Source organism: Hippopotamus amphibius, chromosome 4 (genome assembly GCF_030028045.1).
Source record: "Hippopotamus amphibius kiboko isolate mHipAmp2 chromosome 4, mHipAmp2.hap2, whole genome shotgun sequence".
In the NCBI taxonomy this organism is placed as follows: Eukaryota; Metazoa; Chordata; class Mammalia; order Artiodactyla; family Hippopotamidae; genus Hippopotamus; species Hippopotamus amphibius.
Genome location: NC_080189.1, coordinates 106,760,377 through 106,784,503, shown reverse-complemented (window position 1 = coordinate 106,784,503; position 24,127 = coordinate 106,760,377). Strand labels below are relative to the sequence as shown.

The 24,127-nt window shown below is 43.4% G+C and overlaps 1 protein-coding gene and 1 non-coding gene across 2 annotated transcripts in view; both read right to left on the bottom strand.

Annotated features, from left to right (window-relative positions):
- Positions 1-17,149, bottom strand: part of SUN3 (Sad1 and UNC84 domain containing 3) — a 41,146-nt gene extending 23,997 nt beyond the window's left edge. The window contains exons 1-3 of the mRNA XM_057733438.1: positions 16,879-17,149; positions 12,204-12,265; positions 6,766-6,869 (exon numbers count right to left, since the gene is read on the bottom strand). Coding sequence (XP_057589421.1) covers positions 6,766-6,869; positions 12,204-12,265; positions 16,879-17,000 — 288 coding nt within the window. The 5' untranslated portion in view covers positions 17,001-17,149. The remainder of the gene's footprint in view (positions 1-6,765; positions 6,870-12,203; positions 12,266-16,878) is intronic.
- LOC130852724 (U6 spliceosomal RNA) lies at positions 2,818-2,924 on the bottom strand. The gene has a single exon (XR_009053451.1). It is a non-coding gene; the product is annotated as a U6 spliceosomal RNA (small nuclear RNA).
- Positions 17,150-24,127: the final 6,978 nt, after the last annotated feature.

Here is a 24,127-nt window from a genome sequence, read left to right as displayed (position 1 = left end):
CAAGGAAACACATACTTATATAAGACACACAAATGCTGAATCCAATAGAACATACGGCACTAGAAAGACCTGATAGAAGAACCCCAGTATGCCATCAGACAATCAAAGAGAAAACAAACAGAAATTCAAAACCAAACACACACATACACACACACAAACACAAATCCAGGGAGATTTTGAAAGCTAGGATCAAATATAATAAAGAGCAAGAGTACAACCAGATAGACTGAAGATTCCCAAAACAGAGTCAGGCAATTATAATCAGAACTAAGATAAAGACAAAACCTAATAATAAAAACCAAAGCAGTGTGTCACCTGGAGAATAAAGCAAGGAAACAGAGTAGAGTGATAATATTGATTATAAGTATATTAAGATAAAATAAACTAAAAAAGGATAGAAGACAGGGCAACAGAAGAGTGTTCTGTGACTGGAAATATATAAAGAAAATGAAAAAAATAGAAATGTATAAAAGAGAAGAAAAGAAAGTAGGAGAGATACAGTCAGCACTACAAAAAACAGCTAGAAATAGAAATATATAAAAAGGCTAAAAAGAAAAATAGAAGAAAAATAGAATAAAAAATGTTATAAAACATGTAGATCCCTTAGGACTAAGATTGTAATTAATTTAAAAAAAAGCTAGAACTGACCCCAGAATGGACCAGATCAATAAAATTAATAATAATATTTCTGTTTCCTTGGGGTCTCAGTTGTAAGTATCCTTCTACCTGCCTTGGGCTTTTTGTATTACTCTGTGACCAGCAGAGCTTACTTTATTGTTTATCTGTAAGTGCTGGTGTGTGGGGAGAGAGAGGGTACAATAGTGGCTCCTTCCCCTGGGAATGAGTGAGCAGTGGTGCCCTGCCTGGGTTGCAGTGGCTCGGGTGGCTCAGGTGGTGCCTGTTACAGAGGGACGCCAGTGGCTCAGGTGTAAACAGAATGGCTCCAGAGCTGGGCCACTCTTTGGACTTTTGGCTCTCAGCTGCAGGCACTCTAGGCCAGCCCTGCCCAGGGGCCTTTGTTATCCCTGAGTGCATTAGCCAGGCCCAGAGGGGTCCTTCCTTTGTCCATCACAGGTGCTGAGAGAGGCTACACCTGCGGCTCCTCCCCCCTGCTCGTGAGTCAGCAATATTGAGCCGCCACCATGGCCACCCAGCTTTCCTCAGTAGGCATTCTGCACTATGGATTTCTTCCCTCCTGTCCTGTCAGTCCATCTCCCCACTGCCAACAATGTTTCTCACCCTGAACCAGTTCTCCGGTTCCTATGTTCCAGCTCCCAGACCCCCTGTTCAGCTGTGAACCCACATCTCAATCTGGACACACTGAGCCGTGGTGCAGACCCTCTGTGTGTTTCTCACTCTTTCCCATCTGCCACAGCTCAGCCACTTCACCCTCTTTGAACAGTCCCAAATGCCTCCCTTCTGACACAGGGAAATTCCCCATTGGAGAAGGGATTTCCCCATCAGATAAGGGATGTTTCCCCAAATTCGGCAATCTCCCCTCTGTTTCAGATCCCCCTGCCCCAGGCTGTGGGGCCCATCCCTTTCCTATCTTCTCCTCCTCTTTCTCCTTTTATTTTTCTTTTCCCTTTGTCCTACCCAGTTATGTTGGGATCTTTGCAGTCCTTTCTGGTGTCTGAGGTCTTCTGCTGGTGTTCAGCTGGTTCTCTGTGGGAATTATTGCACCTTTTGATGCATTCCTAATGCATCTGTGGAGAGGGATGCATTCCACGTCCTTCTGCTTCACCATCATCTTTCTTCTCCAAGGGGAAATTGTTATTTCTAGTTTTTCAGTTTCAGTTTGAATAGGTTTCTTGTCAATAGGGGCAGTGCTTTGCATTTCTGTTACTTTTTTCTGTTCTAACCTTAAAAGAACATACATAAAGTATGCCTTCAGGACTTCCCTGGTGGTGCAGTGGTTGAGAATCCACCTGCCAATGCAGGGGACACAGGTTCAATCCTGGTCCGGGAAGATCCCACATGCCACGGAGCAACTAAGCCCATGTGCCACAACTACTGAGCCCACGTGCCACAACTACTGAAGCCTGTGTGCCTAGATCCCATACTCCACATCGAGAGAAACCACTGCAATGAGAAGCCCGCACACTGCACCTAAGAGTAGCCCCACCTCGCCACAACTAGAGAAAGCCCTCGCACAGGAACAGAGACCCAACACAGCCAAATAAATAAATAAAATTTAAAAAAAGAAAGAAAATATGCCTTCGTTAATTTTCTGATAAATGAATTTGAGAGTTCTTTGAAAGCTAACATTTTCTGTACTTTTAAAAGCATTTTTATTTGCCTCATTCCCCAAAGGACTTCTGGTGGCTTCTACTATAGGAACAAAAAAAAAGTGAGGAAATGAAAGTGAAGAGAAGACAAGGACTAGAATAGGAAGGTAACATGTGGAAGATGTGTTGCATCCACAGGGAAAAAAGAAAACCTCAAAGATGCAGCAGAGGCTGCTTTGGGTACCCATCCCTTCCACAAGGCTCCTGTGATAAGAATGGCATCAGGGCTCCTAAGAATCTTCCTGGAGCTTCCCTCCAGACAGGCGAGCAGAACCCCATGGAAGGTTAGGACAGAAGTCCTGAGCCTTCAGCAGGACTGCACAGCATCTCCAGCAAAGCTCCTGATGAAACACCTGCCACCTGACCCGGAACATGCCCACTAAAGGAGGACCAGTTGGCATCTGCAGATGATTGAACAGGTGTGGAATCAACAGCCTCCTGAGGAATGACAGGAGCAAGAAGAGAAGGCGGAGAAACAGCTGTGGGCAGGGCCACAGCCTTGTTTGTGTTTGTTGTTTATTTTACTCTTAAAAATATGGAAGGTTTCAGGAATCTGCGAGTCATCCTCTTGCAGGGGCCATGCTGATCTTCTCTGCATTGTTCCGGATTTTGTATATGCACTGCTTAGGCGAGCACTGTTTTGTTTTTTCAGGTAATGTTGACTGAGACCCAAAGCTTTATGCCTTAGAATGTGGCTCCAATACTTCAAGCTGGGCCAAACTGGATGCAAGTGTTCACAAATACCTCACGTGTCCAGTACTATCTCCCTCCCTCCTTCCTCCCTTTCTCTTTCTTTCTTTCCTTAAAAGAACTCCTACACATGATCTAATTTTAAACCCTATAACTTCCAGGTGAATCCTGGAAGATACAAGGAATGCAGACAGAAACCCGGGGTAGATCACTAATTAAGCTTGCTGCTTTATATAGGGTTTTAGGTCCAAACCAATTAAATGTCTGGAGCAAGTGATTTGCAATCATTGGTCTTAAGCTCTTCACTGTGATGGTGATTATTTGGTTGCTGAGACTGTACAGCATGTGAAAATGGAACTGTGTCCTCAGCGTAAGCAGTGAACAGAACAGGCCAATGGCCCGCTCTCAGCAAAGGTGGAGTTTGAATTTCAGCTCCACAGTTTACAGCTGTGCTGCTTCAGGCACACACGCATGAATTCCCTTAATTGTTCTGAGCCCGCTTCCTAATCTCTAAATGGATTTGCTCTTATTGAAGGATCATTTGGAGGATAAAGTGATACATGTATTTAATCACTTACACTCACTTCTGGTGCACTTATCCCGTTCTCCACAGTGGGAGATGGGGGAAGGCATGTCTAGCTTTTTGAAAAGCAGTATTGGGACTGCCCTGGTGGTCCAGTGGTTTGGACTCCACTCTTCCACTGCAGGGGACATGGGTTTGATTCCTAGTCGAGGAGCTAAATTCCTGCATGCTGCAATGGGGTGGCCAAATAAGAAATAAATAAGCAGTATTAATTAATTGATATTTGATATAAAAAGGTCACCTAAAATTTGTGAATATCCTTCCTGTATCCTTCTTTTAGTTTATCCTAAGTAAAAAAACAAGAACGCGTCAAAGATTTAGCAACAAGGATATTTATGATATTGAAAAATTGCAAACAATTCGATTGTTGAGAAATAACTATTTATTGAAAATATTTATTCACTGGAATATTAGTCAACAATAATATGCTGTTGAAAATAATATCTAAATGGGACAAGGAACATTTTTAAAATCTATTGTTAGTTTTGAACAAAAACAGGCCATGAAACAGCTTCTATTGCATGTAGCTTGGGATCTATAAAGAGGTCACATAGAAATGTCACAGTCTCATGTGGTTTCTAACAGCACTCTTTACTGTGTGAAAAACAGGTTAACACTGGTCAACAGTGAAACAATCATAGTGAAACCCTACCTGCGAGAAGAATACTGGCTTTATATGTTCAGCCTTAGAAATTTTTAAGGGGAAGGCACTGTTGAGTGTGCTGGTGTGTCTGAAATTGAGAGGCGGAGGGAAGGAGGCTTTTTCCAAATGGGCTCGACAACACTCACCCATCCATTCGTTCATTCATTCATGTTGGTATCTATGGAGCCTCCATGTCCCAGGGACCGTGTTAGGCTTGGGACAAGCTTCCTGCTCATTCCAACAGGTCAATGATGTGTTCATGATAAAATAGACACAACTGGGATGTGCAGCATTGTCACAGGTAGTTTGGCTGGTCACAGAAGCCTCTCCAAGGTGACATTTGAGCTAGGCTGGAATGGCAGAGAGGAGCCACCCCTGCAAAGACCTGGGGCAGAATATCATAGGCAGAGGGAAGGTATTAGTCAGGGTTGTCCAGAAAAACAGAACCGGTAGGTTGTGTGTATATATATAGAGAGATTTAATTGGTTCATGTGATTGTGGAGGCTGGGAGTCCAAAATCTGCAGGGCAGGCCAGCAGGCCCACGACCTGGGGGAGAACTGATGCTGCAGCTCGAGTCTGAAGGCATCTGGAGGCAGAATTTCTTCCTCTTCAGGGGGACTTCAGTGTTTTACTCCTAAGACCTGATTGGATGAGGCCCACCCAACTTATGGAGGATAATCTGCTTTACTCAAAGTCTGCTGATTTAAATGTTAAACTTATTATATTTAAAAAATACCTTCAGAGCACCATCTAGACTACTGTTTGGCCAGACATCTGGGCACCACAGCCTAGCAAAGTTGGCCCGGATAATTCAGCATCATAATAGGGTTGATCACAAATTGGCAGTAATTGGATGCCACCATTGTCTACTCTGAATTCTCCTGTTTTTCCAGTGATGATCGCACTCTCTGCCTCCAATTCCTATGGGCCTAGGACCTGGGCTTTAATGTGGGGATCTCGTGATGCAGGAGTTATCTTGGGTTTCCACAACCCCACAAAGGATGTCATTTCATCCGGGATCTGGTGTTCACAGATTCTCAGTGTGGACAGAGTGAGTAACATCCTTGAGCCTGTGAGTGATTCCAGTATCACCTGTGAACTCCCTGGAGAATGGTCCTCACTAGGCTGGAATGCTGCAGGGATCATACCAGCTCCATCTCCCCCTCTAGGGGTTCCACATGACAAGCACATTGAAATTCAGTAGTTGCTGGATGAACTGGGAAACAGGATTTCAGAAGCCCTGAGGAAAAGGGCACAAACTCAGGTCCAAGGTCATTGACTGGATGGAGTTTGTTGGCCTGTCCCTTCTTCCTATGGAGCTGTGGTTGACTTGACCAAAGCTCTTGTCCTTCCTTCCCTTTCTCCTCTTCATAAGCCAAAGCATAGGATGGACAAGGCTGCATCTGGAGTGCTGAGGAGGTGGGAGGGGTGCTCAAGAGAGAGGACACCAGTGTCTGGTCTCAGGCGAAGTCCCTTTTGTGCTAATTAGCTTCAGGACAAACGGGAGGCCATTCTGTGCAGAGCCCCAGGCAGCAGCTAACTGAAGTGCTCGCTGCCATTTTCTGCATGCTGGAGCTTCTCTTGGGGTGCCGGCTTACATTGTTCGGGATGCTCCAGAACACCAGAGACTGGTTGGCTTATAAACAACAGTTTATTTCTCACAGTTGTGCAGCTGGATGTTCAAGATCAAGGCACCTGCAGATTTGGTGTCTGGTGAGAACCACTTCCTGGTTCAAGACAGTGTCTCCTCACTGCATCTTCACATGGCAGAGAGAGGGCAGGGAGCCCTCTGGGGTATCTTTATTTTTTATTTTTTGGCTGCACCACATGGCATGCAGGATCTTAGGTCCCTGACCAGGGATCGGCCCACACCCCCTGCAGTGGAAGCTAGGGGTCTTAACCACTGGACCACCAGGGAAGTCCCTGGGCACTAATACCAATCATAGGGGCTACATCCTCAAGACTTAACTCACCTCCTAATACCTGGGGTTAGATTTCAGCATATGAATTTGGGGGAACATAAACATTCAGCCTGACCCCCCCAAATTAATGTCCTTCTTGCATGCAAAATAGATCTATATTATCCCAATAGCCCCAAAGTCTTCATTCATTCCAGCATCAGCTTAAAAGTCTAAAGTCCAAAGCCTCAACTAAATATCATCCAAGTCAGACGTGGATGACACCCCAGGTACAATTCATCCTGAAACAAACTCCCCTCCAGCTATGAAGCTATGAAATCAAACACATCATGTGCTTTCAAAATACAACAGTGGGACCAGCATAGGATAGATATTCCCACTGCAAAAGGGAGAAACAGGGAAGAAGAGAAGGGTGATGAATCACAAACATTCCATCTGCGGCAGGAGCTGCAGGGATGGGAGGCTGTGGAGAATTTTTAGGGCCTCTTAGTCATAAAACCACTTAAGAGACCTCTGGTCCCAATATCATTTCTATTAGATATTCACATGCAAAACAAAGACAACATATGGCAAGTTGGACTCACCTGGTAGCTATTAGATTTTACATGACTGACATACAAAATGATTTTAAAAAACATCACCTGGTAATTGTAAAGCCGTGAACCGTATTCTGCAATTACAGTATAAAATTGCCCAGATTTGTGAGGAAACTCTTTTTCTTTAAGTCTCATGTGATTTCTAAATCCTGTTAAAGAAAAGATCAACTTTGATTAAAGAGTTTATCTGGAAACACTTGTAAGTTATGTTACATTGATGAAACAAAATTTATATTTTCAGGCAGAACAAGAAAAGTTCTTTCTTTGTGTCCATTTGGGCCTCCTCCCTCCCTCCCTAATATGAAGTGTACCTTCATATTACACATTAACCAGTGCTCCTCAGAGATGGGAGTGAACTTTATATATATAAATATCAGCATGTCATTTTGACGTATGAGCCTTTGTCTCAAAAATGTATATAACTGTGCCTTTGACTTCTAACAGGTGGAACAGTTCTCAGAGCTTCTGAGAATCTGTCTCCTGGGATATAAGCCTCAGTTTGGCTTCAATATAATTCCCCTCTTTTCTTTTTACCTTGATGTTAGTTGAATTTTTCTTGACAACATACGAGGGTGAGTCAAACATTATCCGTACTCCGGTTATATTAAAACTTCTATAAATTCTATAGCCAGAGTGCAGATAATTTTTGACTCACCCTCATATATTAATAGAAATTTCTCTAAGCAGGGAAGCTATATCAGATTCTTGGGTGACAATATTTTTCAATGGCAGTGCAAGGCGATCAAGAAAATTGGTCCTTCATTGAAATAATCATAAGCCGGCAAAGAATAACAGGACCAACTTTATTGGAATTCTGAAATCTAATCTCAAATTTACAGCAACCGGAGGACTGAAGAAAAGAGTAGATTAGTTTTGGCAAGCAGCAGTGTGGTATTATTGCTCACCTGCCTACCATGTCCCACTCCCCAGAATTGGTGGCCATGACTGTGCGCATGGCAGCCAAAATTTCTGTTGCAGCTGATGTGCCAGGGGTCTAATACAGACCTTGTTCTTCAACTACTGTGACTCTGGGTTTTGACCTGCCTAGCATTCCCCTGATTAGCTGTTGCAGAGGTTGACCTTTGTTTCTACCCACTATCTTGGGCTAGAACAATTTTCTGGGAGGCTGCAATGTCTGTTGAAAGATTTAAAGACATAAATTGGCCATGACCACCTGGACAGGGGCTATGAATGGAGAAAGTGGAAGACAGGTCCAAAACCTTGGGAGAGAGAAGGCAGAGGAGGAAGTGTCATGTGGGAATAAGGGATTGGAAGGGAAGAGAGAGTGCAATGAGATCCTAAAGAGGATCTTAGGCTTGCACCTTGGGTGGGTCTGTGGGCTACGTGAAAGCAGGAGGTGAAGTTTAAGGCAGAGCTGTGGGTGTCCCAGCTTGGCCTTGAAAGTGTGCCCCAGCTTAGGGTCAAGCAGCCAAAGCTGGGAGAAAGGTTATCATATTCTCTCCCTCACCTTCCCCCTTCCCCTCTCCCCTTCCCCCCTTTCTCCCCCTCTCCCCTCCCCCATTTTCTTCTCCCCCTCTCCCTTTCCCTCTCTTTCTCTTCTTCTTATTGACTCTAGGAAATCTCTGTCAGGTCACTGGTTGACCACTGTGATATCAGAAAAGTGACCACCACTAAACAAATGACTGCAACCCTCAACAAGCAACAGCAACAATCCTTGGGAAAGGGGAAAATCCAATCCCCAGAGTTACCACATTATAATATTGAAATGCCCAATTTGCAACACAAAATTGCAAAGCATACAAAGAAACAAGAAACTACAGCTCATTAAAGGGAAAAAATTTGACTGACAGCTCTGAGGAAGCCCAAACATTGGACTAACTAGACAAAAACTTTATAAATCAACTGTCTTAAATATACTCAAAAACTAAAGGAAACCATGGACCAAGGCCTAAAGAAAGCCAAAGAAATGAAGCATGAATAAAATGAGAATAACAATAGAAAAACTTGAAAAGGAACAAAATACAAATTCTGGAGCTGAAAAGTACAATAACTGAAGTGAAAAAAAGGGCTCAACAGCAGATGTGAGTAGGCAAAAGAGAATCAATGAACTCAGAGATAGAACAACTGAAATTATTGAGCATGATGAGGAGGAGGAGGAGAAAAAATAAAGTACACAGAGCTTAAGAGATCTGCAGAATAGCATTAAACATATCAATGAACACTTATGGGAGTCCCAGAAGAAATAGAGCAAAAGGCAGAAAGAATATTTGAAGAGATAATAGTTGAAAACTTCCCAATGTGATGAAAAGCATAAATCTACACATCCAAGAAGCTCAACAAACTCTAACTAGGATAAACTTAGGGAGACTTAAACCCAGACCCACTATAGTCAGTCAGTCAAAAGCCAAAGCCAGAGAATGTTGAAAGCAGCAAGAGAAATACTACTTGTCATGTACAAGGAATCCTTAATAAGAATATTATCAGATTTCCCATCAGAAACCATGGAAGCCAGAAGGCAGTGGGATGGTATATTTAACATGCTAAAAGGGAAAAAACATGCCAACCAAGAATTCTATATCCAGCAAAACTATCCTTCAAAATGAAGAGGAAATTAAGACATTCCCAGAAAACAAAAACTGAAGAAGTTACTGCCAGAATACCTTCCCTACAGTAAATGCTAAAGGGACTCCTTCATGCTGAAGTGAAAGGACACTGGAGAGTCAATGTCATCTAGGGAAAATCAGTATCTCCTGTAAAGGTAATTGTAAGTTATAATAAGCAAATTTAAAAGCCAGTATTATTGTATTTTTGCTTTGTAACTCTTCTTTTTATTTCCTGCATGATTAAAAAGGCAAATGGATAAAAATAATTTATAGCCTATGTTACCGGATACACAATATATAAAAGTGTAATTTTTGACAACAGCATAAAGGAGGAAGGGACAGAGCTCTATAGGTGCAGTACTTATATGCTGTTGAAGTTATGCATATGGTACCAATTCAAGCTGTATTTTATGAATTCAAAGTGTTAGTTGTAATCTCCATAGTAGCCACCAAGAAAACTTCTAAAAAATATACACCAAATGAGAAGAGAATCAAAACAGTACACTACAGGGACCTCCATGGTGGTCTAATGTTTAAGACTCTGTGCTTCCATTGCATGAGGCACAGTTCGATCCCTGGTCAGGAAACTAAGATCCCACATGCTGTGAGGCACAGTCAAGAAAAAAAATAGCACACTACCAAAAAAACAAACAAAAAAACCCCACAAAAGGCAATAATGAATAAAATGAGGAACAAACAAGGTATAAGACACAGAGAAAACAATAGGAAAATGGAGGAATTCTTTTCTTATCAGAAATTACATGTAAATGGATTAAACTCTCCAATCAAAATCAGAGACTGGCAGAATTAATTTACAAAAACCTGACCCAATGCTGCCTAGAAGAGACTCATTTTACAACCAAAAACTGAAAACTATGAAACAATGCTGAAAGAGATTTTTTAAAAATCTAAATAAATTGAGGGACTTCCCTGGTGGTGCAGTGGTTAAGAATTCACCTGCCAATGCAGGGGACACAGGCTCAAGCCCTGGTCTGGGAAGATCCCACATACTGTGGAGCAAGTAAGCCCATGTGCCACAACTACTGAGCCCACATGCTGCAACTACTGAAGCCTGCACGCCTAGAGCCCATGCTCCGCAACAAGAGAAGCCACCATACTGCAAAGCCCGTGCACTACAGTGAAGAGTAACCCACACTTATCACAACTAGAGAAAGCCCACGTAAGGCAATGAAGACCCAACACAGCCAAAAATTAAAAAAACAAAAAACAACACCCTGAAACGTGGAGGTGGGGGGGGGGAAAGAAGTGGTAGTTGCACAACATTGTGAATGCACTCAATGCCACTGAATTGTTCACTACAAAACAGTTAATTTTATATTATGTGGGTTTCACCCCAGTAAATTAAAAAAGGATCCAAGTCCATTTTAACCCCATTGAAATTGTTAACACATCAGTAATGTCTACAATGCATCTAGTGCCTTTGTGGGCAAGTGGACAGGCTTACAGTGGGGAAAGATGAGGAAGTCTGCATGCATTGTGAAATGTATATATTTCAATCCTAAAATATGTCAGGGGAATATAGGGTATTCATTCCCAAAACAAGGAAAATCCTGAGCACAAATAGTTCTACTGTTCACATGGCAGGCATGTTCCTGACACAAGCAGGGGGGCGGAGCCTAAGAGAGCAGGCAAGGACCACTGTATACGGGGCGAGGGTAGAGCTGTGGGAAATCTCATCACAGGGGCTCAGGAGTCATGAGCAGGTAGCGGCAAGGGGGGCAGTGCGGGCTGCTGAGGTTGACAGTCTGAAATCAGCAGAGATGAAGACCAGGCAGCTGGAAGCATCAAAGCCAGGCAGTGTGCAGTTCTCAGGAGACACTGAGATTCAAGGTCTAGTCTGGAGGTCCGCTGAGATGGGGTGGGTGCTCAGGGCACTGAGATGCAGCTAAAGGAAGGCTGGTGCAGGCTTGAGAGAGCCCTCGGTCCAGGTATCTGAATGCTGTCCCAACTAAACTGCCCCCACTGCCACGTAAAACAGTATTCTGTGGTGATGGATGGGTGGAACTCTGCTTCCATGGGCACTCTACACTTCAGGTTGTCCACAGAACAGTTTTCCCGTGTGCTAGAGTTTGTGATGGGAGACATTTACGGTCAGAAAACTGCAAGTGGCATGTTCTGTCATTTCTTCAAGAATCCTATAATGGGGAATTCTCTGGTTGCGCAGTGGTTAAGAATCTGCCTGCCAATGCAGGGGACACGGGTTCAATCCCTGATCTGGGAAGATCCCGCATGCTGTGGAGCAACGAAGCCCGTGCGCCACAACTACTGAGCCTGCACTCTAGAGCCCACGAGCCACAACTATTGAGCCCGTGCGCTACAACTACTGAAGCCCACATGCCTAGAGCCCATGTTCTGCAACAAGAGAAGCCACCACACTGAGAAGCCCACGCACTGCAACCAAGAGTAGCCCCTGCTCGCCATGAGTAGAGAAAAGCCTGAGTGCAGCAACAAAGACCTAACGCAGCCAATCGTCATCCAACTTAATTTAAAAAAAAAAAATCCTGTGATGAGCCAGAGTTTTTGGTTGTCAAAATCCCTCAAGATGAATTTAGAAAAGTTCAATTGTATGTGTTTGCAATAAAAATATAAAGGATTCTTAACTTCAAAGCAACTTCTTTCATTTTAAATAGTGACTCTAAGAGAAATAAAGCACTTGCTAAGTTTTCAACAAAGAAGCCCATATTATTTTTACAATCACAAATTAAAGACAAAAAAAGAGAGAAAAAAAAAGGAACGATTCAAGTGTGCAGTCACTTCCAGGCTCTTATTACATTTATTTATTACATTTATTTATTACATATGTGGCATTTATTACAAATGTGAGTCATTCCACAGTGACCTCTCTCACCACACACACATTCCTGTGAAATAGCTTCAAGGATCATTACTAAGACTCACCTAGAAGAAGAAAAGTCAGTATAAACACCATACTCAGGACAGTCCTCCATGAGCGAGTTAACCTAAAAGGAAGAAAAATAACAGCAAAAACATTTAACAACATACCATCCTTAACCTTTAATTTGAACTTTAACTTCTACAGCCAAGTCAACAAACATGACTAGGCTGAGTATGTGAGTTAATTTATTTCCTAACCCACTATCTGTGAAATTGAGGGAAAACAGTGTTCAGGCTGGTGTACAAGAGTGAGTCAAAAATTATCTGCACTCTGGTTATATTAAAACTTCTGTTGGCCGCACTGTCTTATCAGCACTTTTGGTTCCAGGCTACTGTCTCCCCAGTCACTGCTGTGAGGTATGAACATGTTACATCAGTTCATTTGTAACTGAGGTGTAGCAAAAATGGATGCCCCACTTGTGATTTGCATGAAGTGAGAGCAGCGTGCAGTGATTCTTTCTTTGTGGTCTGAGGGTGCACCTGGTGCCATTATTTATCGAAGACTTTGTGCACAGTATGGAGAAAGCGTTTTGTCGCGAAGAAGTGTGTATGAATGGATAGAGATGCTTATTGAAGATCTGAAGCCTAAACTTCGGGTTAAATGCAGAGGACTGCTATCCCAGGGCATTGTGATCTTGAATGACAATGCATCTCCGCACACTTCTACCCACACTGTCAACACTCTGCAACGACTTCGTTTTGAGGTGTTAAAGCATCCTCCCTATAGTCCTGATCTTGCTCCATCGGACTTTCACCTGTTTGGTTCCCTGAAAGCAGCCCTACGAGGACAAAGATTCACTTCTGATGAAGAAGTGAAGACAACAGTGCATTTGTAGCTTGCAGCTCAGTCTAAAACATTTTTTAATGAGGGAATATGAAAGCTTTTTGACAGATGGACAAAGCATATTGAAAAGCAAGGAGATTACTTTGAAAAATGATGTATTTGTCCTTTCTAAAAGTTAATTAAAATAAATTCTACAGCCAGAGTGAGGATAACTTTTGACTCACCTTTGTATATACATACTCACACATACATACATACCCCTGTCTTTCAACACATTACTGTCATGCTGTTGTATGTTTTTATGCCTATAAATGCTTATAAAGAAAACAAAGGAGGTTATCCTAGAGGTCTGCAATGTAGCGTGAGCCAAAAAAAAAAAAGGTCAGAGTCTGATTTTGTGGAAATTCGGTATTAAGCTAAAGAACTATGACAATGAGCAACTATCTGATAAAATTCTTGAAAGCGATCCTAACCTTTTTTCCCCACTTTTTACTGAAGTACAACACACATACAGAAAAGAGCACAAACCATCACACAGCTCCACGGACCTTCACAAAATGAAGGTATCCATGTAACTTCGCCCAGAATCAGGAAAGACCACGGCGGCAGTCAGCAGCCCCTCTCAGCCCCCATCAGCCCTCGCACTTCCCACTACTGAAGGGTCCCTCTCCCGGGCCCTGTGCCCACAGAGTAGGCCGCCTGATTGGGAAGTGTCATAAAGGGGACGTGTGCGTGGCTTCTCCCCCAGCACGTTTGTGAGCCAGCCACACCCTCAGGCTGCGTGGCTGGAGCCCCTTCATTCTTGTCACTGCAGAGTATCCCGCTGTGCAGGTACACACACGGGTACCTGTGCCAATGCTGAAGGGCACTGGGGCCGCGATGAACAGCACTATCACCGTCTCATAAACGGTGCTGCTGTGAGCACTCGTCCGTGGCTTTGGAAAAACACACGTGTGTATTTCATTTAGGTTAACTCCCAAAAGAGGAGTTTCTGGGTCCTAGGTTTGTGCATATTCAGCCCCAGTAGATTTTTCCCAAGAGTTTTACAGTGTAATTGCAGTTATAAGCTTTTCACATCCAACTTTAAAGAGTTTTTAAAAAGAAAAAAAAGAAAGAAAATGGCTAAAATAGGCTAATCACGCTAAGCCAGAAGGCTAGGAGCTGTGGGACAAAATACTATTAGGTGGCCGACTGAAATTTCTATTTAAAACACAGGAAAAACCAGGTAAAGATGACATACTCATTAATTACAGATGGCACCTTGATGTGGCAGGAGAAGCTCTGGGTCACAACTTAGGAAAGGGGGCGGTGCCGTTACCAAATGTGAGTCTGCGTGTGCCCAACGCACAGTGAGGTCAAACAATACAGAAACATGGGAGTTTGGAGCAGAGAAATGTTTACTGCAGGGCTGATCAAGAAGACGGGTGGCTCATGCCTTTAAAACCGCCGCTCTCCCTGAAAGCTTTCGGCAAAGCTCTTTCATAGGAAAGATGAGGGAGGGGCGTGGTTAGTTGTTGCAAACTTCTTGGTGTCTTGGATCCTTTGTTCTTGCAAGGGTCTATGAAATTCAGGTCACAGTCTGGACACAAAGTTCCTTTAAAACTCCAGCAAAACAAAAGCTATTTTCAGTTCTGCAAGCTTTTATGTAAAGGCATACTGCTCTTAAAGGTCACAGACAAGAAAGGGAAAGGGAAGCATCAAATTCTGTCTCCATGCCTCCTGGTGGCTTTTAACACATAACAGATCCTGTAAGCAAAGAGACATCATCACCCCTCATCTTACTCTTTCAAGGTCCCAAGGCTTGACTTTCGCCTTCCGAGGTCCAGGCCCTGGATAAGAGGAGAGGGTCCCTGTGCTGGCCAGTCACCCTGCCCAGAAGCATCCAGTCTGGGTCCTCCCGCCAGTGCCCAGGCCTGCTGAGAAGGCAGCTCTCAGCTGGCGGCGTCCTCAGGGCCAGGTCCCCAGACCTGCCCAGCTGTCATGGCTGAGGGATCTGGCTGCCCAGGACCCAGCCGGCCCTCAGCTTCCTCAGGCCATGAAAACAGGAGCCGGTCCCAGGGCCCCATGGAGACTGACGTGAGCTCATGGTCTTGCGATAACAGCCTGGTTTCTGCCCTGCCCCTGTCACAATGCTGGGCCTCACTCTTCAGCAAGTCACTTGTGCAGTTTGGGTTTGGAGTTTTGACCTGTTGTTTATGAACTAGTTTTGGTCAACAGAAAGGCAGAATTCCCTGCTCCAGGCGTATGAAGAATGGCTAAGAAAGTGACCTCAAGTCGGGAAGCGGCTTCTTTCATATTTACTTATGTGTGTTTCTTTACATTTTGCTGGTTAACATTATGTGCAGGTGACAGGAAACAGATTTCCTGAATGATCTGTCTGAGTTAGTTGACCAAATGGACAGACACACTCCTGGGATCTGCTCCTGGGCTGTCCTGTCGATTGGGGTTGTAAGCCCACAGCTGGGGGTGCAGACACACGACGGATGGGGAGGAAAACAGTTCTCCTCCCCTCCTAGGTTCCTCTGGCTGGTCTAAAAGTTAAATGACAAGTTTTATAACAGGTACATGTGAGAGAGGCCAGGAAAACTGAGTCACCCGCCAAGTTGGCTGAAACCCTCACCTAAAATACCATCATCAGCTAAAGACGGAAGACTGTGTAGGGCTGGGGAGGAAGGCAGTTCACGTGGGGATGCAAAAGCAAGTGTCTGCTGTATAAAAGCAGACAGTGGGACACGGAGTGGACTCTGGTGTCTGGGCCCTGCCGGCTCCCCCTCTGCCCCTCACCCCAGTTCTTTGCGGACATCCCTCCCTGGTGATGGCTCTCTTCCAGGGACAGTCCCTTTATCTCAGCTCTTCAGGCAGCTAAGGGGCAGGTAAAAAGAAAGACCTCCTGAGTCTTCTGTTTCTTCAAAATAATTAGCCTAAATCAACCCTCATGACAAAGAGACACATGGCGGGGGTGGGGAGGGCAAATTTTGTGCTCCTACAGAACAGGCCACCTAATTCACCCCAATATAGAATCTTTAAGTAGCTTATCCACCTACAAAGAGCAATCGTGCCTATCGTCCAACCAGGGTGGTGAGAATGTGCTAAAAGCAGTAGAGAAGAAGGTCTTCCCAACCCTCTTCTCTGAAGGGACGCGGATTATTAAAACCACCACACTCCTTTAAATCTCGCTGGTCACCTGGGGGGTACACTGTCTAAAGAGAGTTACTCAAAGGTCATTGGCCCTTCCGAGGGACTGACCTTTGACCACATACCTCATTAACCAAAGGTTAACTAAGCTTTTTGATTAAACCTCAACTGTTACCATGGGGATGGCTATTTCAGCACCCTTTGCTTTGTTTTCCCAGCAGGCAGCACCAAGGGGGTGGGGGAAGGGCCTTGGGTCTTTGGGCTACCCAAGTGTGCTGGGCGTTCCTGCTGTCTCCCCACCTGCTCTAATTAGAGGAGACAGTTATTAGCTCAAAATCTGTACCCACTAACAGCCTGTGCAGTCAATTCTCCTCCAAGGATGTAACGAATGCCCTCTGTGTCCAGAGTCCTAAAGCTCGGTGCTGGACCCTGCACACGCCAGAGACCGCACAAGAGGCCACTGACCAATGAATGACCGGTGAGGCTGCAGGTTACAATCACAATTTCACGCCGCTGCTGACACACATTCTTTACGGAGAGAATGTCTTCTCTTTCATAACCCTCGTCCCCGACTTGCTGTAATTAACCTAAAACCCCTGCCATAGAAAGAAGACAGCAAGCCTCAGAAAGTACTGGGATCCAGAGAAATCTTCAGAGGTTTTCTCTATAGAGGAGGGTTATTTTCCAGGCGAAGAGAGCACATATGACATACGACACGTACACCAGCAGATCTTATGGAATCCCCCTGCAGTTACGTACCCACTGGAGTCAGGGTTTTCCTGCTCGGAGAGCACAGCACTGCTGCTTGAGCTGCTGCTGGCCTCCTCAGAAGGAGTCCTGAAGAACCTGGAGCCCCTCCTTGACCTGGGTCGTCCACTCATCTCCCCCAGGAGGAACCAACTGCTGGTAGGAGGAATACCTATCGCTGTCTCTTTGCTACTTGATGGAAAACATGACGCGATACGTAACGGGCTTTGGGCTGGTTTGGGTTTTGTCTTCTTACTTCTCAGGTGTTTCTCCTTCGAGGAGGAAACTGAATGAACAGACCTTGAGGTGCCTTGGGCTCTTCTGTTGCATCACCTCCTGTAACACATCACAATGGCCCAGCGTCCATGTCAGGGGTACACGTGGCCCTTCCACTGGCAGCACACATCCTGAGTGTGCATCATAACACTTTATACCGGCAGCTCCCAAACACCATGGAATGCCAGGGTACCCGCACCCACTATTCTTAGTTTTTCTTTTTTATTTATTTATTTATTTATTTATTTATTTATTTATTTATTTATTTATTTTTGGGGGGGTACACCAAGTTCAATCATCTGTTTTTATACACATATAGTTTTTCTTAATTTAAAAAAAAAATTTTTTTTTTGGCCCCACTGTGGGGCATGTAGGATCTTAGTTCCCTGAGAGGGATCAAACCTGTGCCCCCTGCAGTGGAAGCGCAGAGTCTTAACCACTAGACCAGCAGGGAAGTCCCCATACCCACTATTCTGCTACAACAAAGCAATGTTTTGCTGTGTTTGGTTCACTACTTATTTTAAAAAATAAAATACCACAAACATAATGGAAGACCCCAAAACTTCATCCCCCAATCTCACTCCCCTCCTTTCTTTCCCACAGAAAAATGAAAAATGATACACATAATTCCCATGTACTTTTTGATATTTTACCACATAAATGTGTATCCATAAATATTTTCGTGCTATAAATGTAAATAATATGCCACTCTCAGTTTTCTTACATTGTGTATCTTGAGGCATATTGACTCCAGATCACTCATTTTCACTGCTGTATAGTATTTTATTACATATACATTTGCCAATGAAAGAAGAATGCACAACCTATAAGCCGTGAGTTAGGTTTTACTCGGGGCCTTACTGAGGACTAGTCTGGCACACAGCCTCTCAGAGAGCTCTGAGGGACTGCTCCAAAGACGTAAGGGAGGAGCCAGGATATACAGGGGGTTTTGCTGAAAAACAAACACACTAACATGTAATAGAACATCTAAAGATTACTGTTAATCACAAAAAAACAGACATCTCAAGTTAATAAACTTAGCACTTTTCTATGTATGGGAAGATGCAAGCGTCTAGGCTCATTGAAACCATTCCTTTGATCTGCACCTCAGCTACCTGGGGCCAGCGACCTGCTTTTCTCCACCCTGAATCCTCTCCGCAGTGGCCTGATGGTGGCGCAATATTCCTTGTTTGCTGGAATGGCAGGCAACATTTTCTTTGTCCACACCTCACAATTCACTCACCCATTCTTTTTTTCTTTTATTATTTTTTGGGGGGTACACCAGGTTCAATCATCTGTTTTTATACACATATCCCCGTATTCCCTCCCTTCTTTGACTCCCCCCCCTCGAGTCCCCCCCACCCTCCCCGCCCCAGTCCTCTAAGGCATCTTCCATCCTCGAGTTGCACTCCCTTTGTTATACAACAACTTCCCACTACTCACCCATTCTTATATGGATGTAACGGTCAGGTGCTTTTGGTTTTTCAGCAGCACAATGAATGTTCAATGTCTGTCTTTGTACGTGTCTCATGCACAACACAAGGGGTTCCCTGGGTGGACACCTGGGGTGGAATTTCTGGGAATGATGAGCACAGTTATTTGGGGCATAACATCCCAGGGTGACGGTTATTTTCCTCTCAGCCCTTTGAAGATGCTACTCCGAGGTCATGACTTGATTTTTGCAGGCGAACATTCCGTCTAAACTTCATTCCTCTTTATTTCTTTTTCATGTGAGTGCCTGTGTGGCAACTTGGGTTTTCTTTTCTCTTTGGTCATTTTTAAGATGTTCTGTTCATCTGTGATGTTCTTTAGTTTCACCCAGTGTACCTCGGTGTGATAATGGTTTTTAAGTTTTCCTTCTTTTTTGGAGGAATACGCATAAGAAACTTCATGTTTTCAGGTTGAGTTCTCATGTAGTTCTTCAATTCTGGAATATTTTTCAGTCATCAGCTCTTTAAATGCTGCTTCTCTGTCATTGTGGCTCTTCTCTTATGATGGGCCCATCTATGACATTGGTGACTTCCTCTTGTTTTACTCTCCATAGTGCTCAACTCTCTCTTCCTATTGTTGCTTAATAATTTTTTTTTCTTGGCTGCGTTGGGTCTTTGGTGCTGTGCACAGGTGTTCTCTAGTTGTGGCAAGTGGGAGTTCCTCTTCATTGCCGTGCGGAGGCTTCTCATTGCGGTGGCTTCTCTTGTTGTGGAGAACGGGGTCTAGGCATGTGGGCTCAGTAGTTGTGGCTCACAGGGTCTAGAGCACAGGCTCAGTAGTTGTGGTGCACGGGCTTACTTGCTCTGCGGCATGTGGGATCTTTCCGGGCCAGGGCTTGAACCCGTGTCCCCTGCATTGGTAGGCAGATTCTTAATCGCTGCACCACCAGGGAAGTCCCCCTTCCTATTTGTTTTTGATTTTTTCTCTTTTTTGGTTTTTCTCTCTTTGCTATGCTGATTTCAGGGTAGTTTGTAAATGCTACTTTATGATTCACTAATTTTTTTTTAACTCTGTGATGTCTAGACCTATCCCAAGAAATCCCAAGCTTTCTGATTTTTACCTAATGGTCCGAAATTCAAAAGATTAAAAATGAGAAGTAGCAAAGTGTTGCCTTACTCACCCCACTTCTGCCTTGAAATTATCAGTTCTCCACCCTCCTTGCATCCCTGGTAACATTTTCTTTTGTTTTCTTTCTAAGATATAGTATGCAGGTACACACACAGATATATATATTTACGTAAAATACATATACTTGTGTACAAATACATGTGTGTATATATGTGTGAATCTCTCTCCATCTATCTGTCGATTCAGCTCTTCACTTTGTTGAAAGTATATGCTAGCTTGCTAGAAACCATGTCCTGCATCTTGCTTTTTTGATGTAAAAAGATATCTTGATGACCATGATGGTGGTGGTGGTGATAAAAGAAGAAGAAATGTAAATAATAGCTTTGATTTTATGGTAATAACTTTTCTCTCTCAGTAATTGTTTTATAAAAGTTCCAAAGAGTCTTTAATCTTTTAAAAATGTATTGTAAAATCTGCCAATTAAAATAAAGTAATACATACTAGTAAAAAATATACATTGGAAGTTTTTCTGACTCACTGTAAGATGATCTTCCTCATTCTTTCACAGCTGCCTAGGGTTTCATTTTACGAATGGGCACTAAACTGTTTACCCGGATGAGCATTTTATATTGAAAACAGTGTGCAGTAAATAACCATAGGCTGAAATTACTCTGAGTGTGTGAGTACATTTGCAAGGATGCACAGTCAGAGGAGGAACTGCTGGGTCAAAGTTTCTGTGTCATTGCAGCACTATTTACAATAGCCAGGTCATGGAAGCAACCTAAATGTGCATCAACAGAGGAATGGATAAAGAAGATGTGGTACATATATACAATGGAATATTACTCAGCTGTAAAAAGAAATGAAATTGGGACATTTGTAGAGACATGGATGGACCTAGAGACTGTCATACAGAATAAAGTGAGTCAGAAAAAGAAAAACAAATATCATATATTAACGCATATATGCGGAATATAGAAAAATGGTACAGATCAACTGGTTTGCAAGGCAGAAATAGAGACACAGATGTAGAGAACAAACATATGGACATCAAGGGGGGAAAGGGGGGGCTGGGGTGGAATGAATTCGGAGATTGGGAGTGCCATATATACATTACTAATAAGAAAACAAATATCAAACTGCACAGTTCAAAAACAAAAAAACAAACAAAACCCCCAAAGTCTCCGAGTGTTTGTAATTTTGATAAATGTTGCCTTTGTCCTCTGCAGACTCTACCAGTTAAGTTTCCGCTAAGAGTTTATGAGATTTTGCCAACATGGTGTGTTATCAACCTTTTTATCTTTACCAATTGAATAGCTTTTAAAAAATTGTACCTCAGAATAGTTTTCTCTTGCATTCTGATTGATAAGTTTCAGCTTTCTTTTTCCCACGAAGTTAAGACCCATGTTCTCCTGGGTTCTGCTTTTTTTATTACCTGTTTTTACTTTGTTTCTTTTGCTTGGAAATTTATTTTTAAAATCATTATCATGCTTTCTTTTGTCTTTGTGTACTTTTTTAAAAAACCTTTTCAAGCAACTGGATTAAAAATAACATCTGTTCAGAGATCATTCATTTCCTGACGAGTCACCGTCTTTCCATGGTCTGTTTCCTCGGTGACTCAAGGTTTTGGATGGCTGACTTATTTTGAGTGGGGAGTTTCCTAGTTTCACTCCCATCTCTGCTCCTCCTGTTTATTGGCACCCCATGACTTCCAGACTTGTTAAATTTTTTCTATTTGTATTTTATCTATTCTTGTTATAAGTTGGGAATAAGGAGGTACTTGAGACCACAACCCAAAATCTGATATTTTTCAGAAGATCCCAACATATTTTTAAAAGCAGTACTGCGACACAGACCTCTCAGCCTCCTACCTGCAACTGGGTTTCCTTTCTTCTGTGAAAACGAAGAAAGGAAAACTTCATTTTTAATGGAATCAGAAAGCTCCTGAAGGGGGAGCTCTCCTGAAGTTACCAGCAGGAAGGAGGGAGATAAGAATTGCTGTAACGTGGTCTGTTAGTGTAGAATTGTCTTGGTGTCAACTTCTTATCCATAACAATAAGAATGTTAATTTTCTTCTGGCACACGGAGGACGTTCTTCACATGGGAATTTCTTCTGATTTTTAAGGAAAGGAAGACCCCTCCCCACCCCAGCAACAATGCACTAAACATAACTTGCAGCCAACAAGAAACTGCCACAACCTGGAACTCTTGTTCTTCTCCAAAGAACTTTTATTTAAAACAACCCTCCCCAATTTCCTCCTAAAACCTAATAAAAACTGACCTTCCCTTTGTCTCTTTGGACTTGCCTAGGTTCACCACAGTGTGAACAAGGAATGTTGCCTGCTATATCAGTAAACAAAGGACATGTGGCCATTAAAAGCCATCAGCCCCTGCAGCCACGCTCAGACTTGCACCCTGAGGAGACTCAGGATGGGAAAGCACAGGATGCTGGCCCCAGGTAGCTGAGATGCAGATCAAAGGAATGATTTCAAAGAGTCCAGACTCTTGCATCTTCCCATACATAAAAAAGCACTAAATTCATTAACTCCAGATATATTTTTCTTGAATTAACAGTAATGTTTTGATGTTCCAACTATCTGGTCTTTGTTGCAAAAACTCCTATATATCCTGGCTCCTCACTTATCTCTTCGGAGCAGTCCCTCAGAGCTATCTGAGAGTCTGTCTTCTCGGCTTAAGTCCTCAGCAAGTCCACCGAATAAAACATAAATTTCAACTTTTAGGTTGTGGGTTGATTTTTTTTTTTTTCAGTTAACAATAGCTTGTTTGTCCTAGATTGCAATTCCTTTGCTATTCCCAAATAAACTCAACCCTGCGTTTATAATTTGTCAATTATTTTATTTAAGATTACAGTTTCTTTGGTTCAGAAGGAATTCTGATCGGCCATCATCTATATTAACATTTCTCTTCCCTAGCCCTGCTTGGCTGTGCCCTCTGAGACCCTTTCTCTGCAAAACCTTCCCAGCCCAGTTACTATCTGTTTTCAGCTGAGCCAGGAGCAAGAGAAGTATGCCTTTGCTGCCGAAAGAGTTGGGGAGCATTGTGGCTGAGAGTAAAAATCTGGGAATTGTCTCATATGCTGGGGCTGGAGGAGATCGCATAACCAGTGAGTGTGGATAGCACACAGTTACAGATGTCCAAAGACTATGGCACTCCAAAATGTATACACCAGGAAGAAACATAGGATTCAGCCACAAAGACTAGCTTGCGAGTTAGAGGGAAAACAGCAAAGTCCCAGGTCTTGGAAGGCAAGTAAAGAAGGTGTGCTGGACCACTTAGCCAAGCAGGCTTAACTGTAAGTCTCCAGGTGCAACAATTTCAAAGCTGTGAAAATTATTGAAGCTCCTGGTTCAGATGAATGATCCAAATGTAGTTCTGAAAGCCAGTTTTCCCTGAAATCCTAAACATGATGCAAAGCCTTAGTCTTACTCCATGAGAGAGCCCACAGACAGGGTGACTTATAAACAACAGGAATGTACTTCTCCCAATTCTGGAGGCTGGACTATTCAGTGTCTGGTGAGAACCTGCTCCTGGTTCTCACACATCATCCTCTCACTAACCCTAACCCCTGGGCAAACAATGCTGTGACTTATGCAAATGGAAGCCCTGTTATTCTTAGTGACAGTCTATGTGCCCCTACCTGCAGTAGGACAAACATTTGACACTGAAAAATGAAGTCTTGATTAATTTCAAGACTGGGCCAGCTGAGGACCCTGAAAATATTATATGAGAGCTGGATAAACCAGTTAGGGTTAATTCGCATCACAAGAGTTACCTTCTTGTTACCCAATTCTTACATCACCTGTCTTCTGCTAGATTTCTAAGGCTTTATGTGTTTAGCAGAAGCAGCACTTTGTTTAATTAAAGTTGCCAAGTGACCACCATTAAAGACATCTTGATTTTTCTTTTACTGCAAAAGAAAACCTTTACTCCATACTGCTGCCTCGGCGGTCAGAATCACAGAGTCTCCACGGGCTCGTCCTCCCCATCATTTCGTCCGGATGACCACATCGTGGTCCCTGCTGCGGCGTCTGGGCTCACGGAGCAGAGCAGGGAGCACGACTCACAATAGAAACCGGATCCAGGTGGGACAAAAGTTCGTACTAAAGCCAAGCGTTGGGACTCTGAACACCACCAAAGACTTTTTAAAAGGATTTCTCAGTTTGCAAACCAGAAATACTGAAAAAATAAAGTCTGTGGAAAGACGTTTACATGGTAATTTCACTACTGATACACAACTGGCAGAAATGGCTGTTTTCTGAGCTTTCCCAGGTACTTATTTGTTCTCTTTTTTTAAATGCATTTAATAAACGTGAGATTGACAAAATCTCTGTGGGATTTCTTGGACGCCTGGGGTGGGGGAGGCACCCTAACTGAGGCCGGCCACGCCCCCGCCACGCCCCCACCT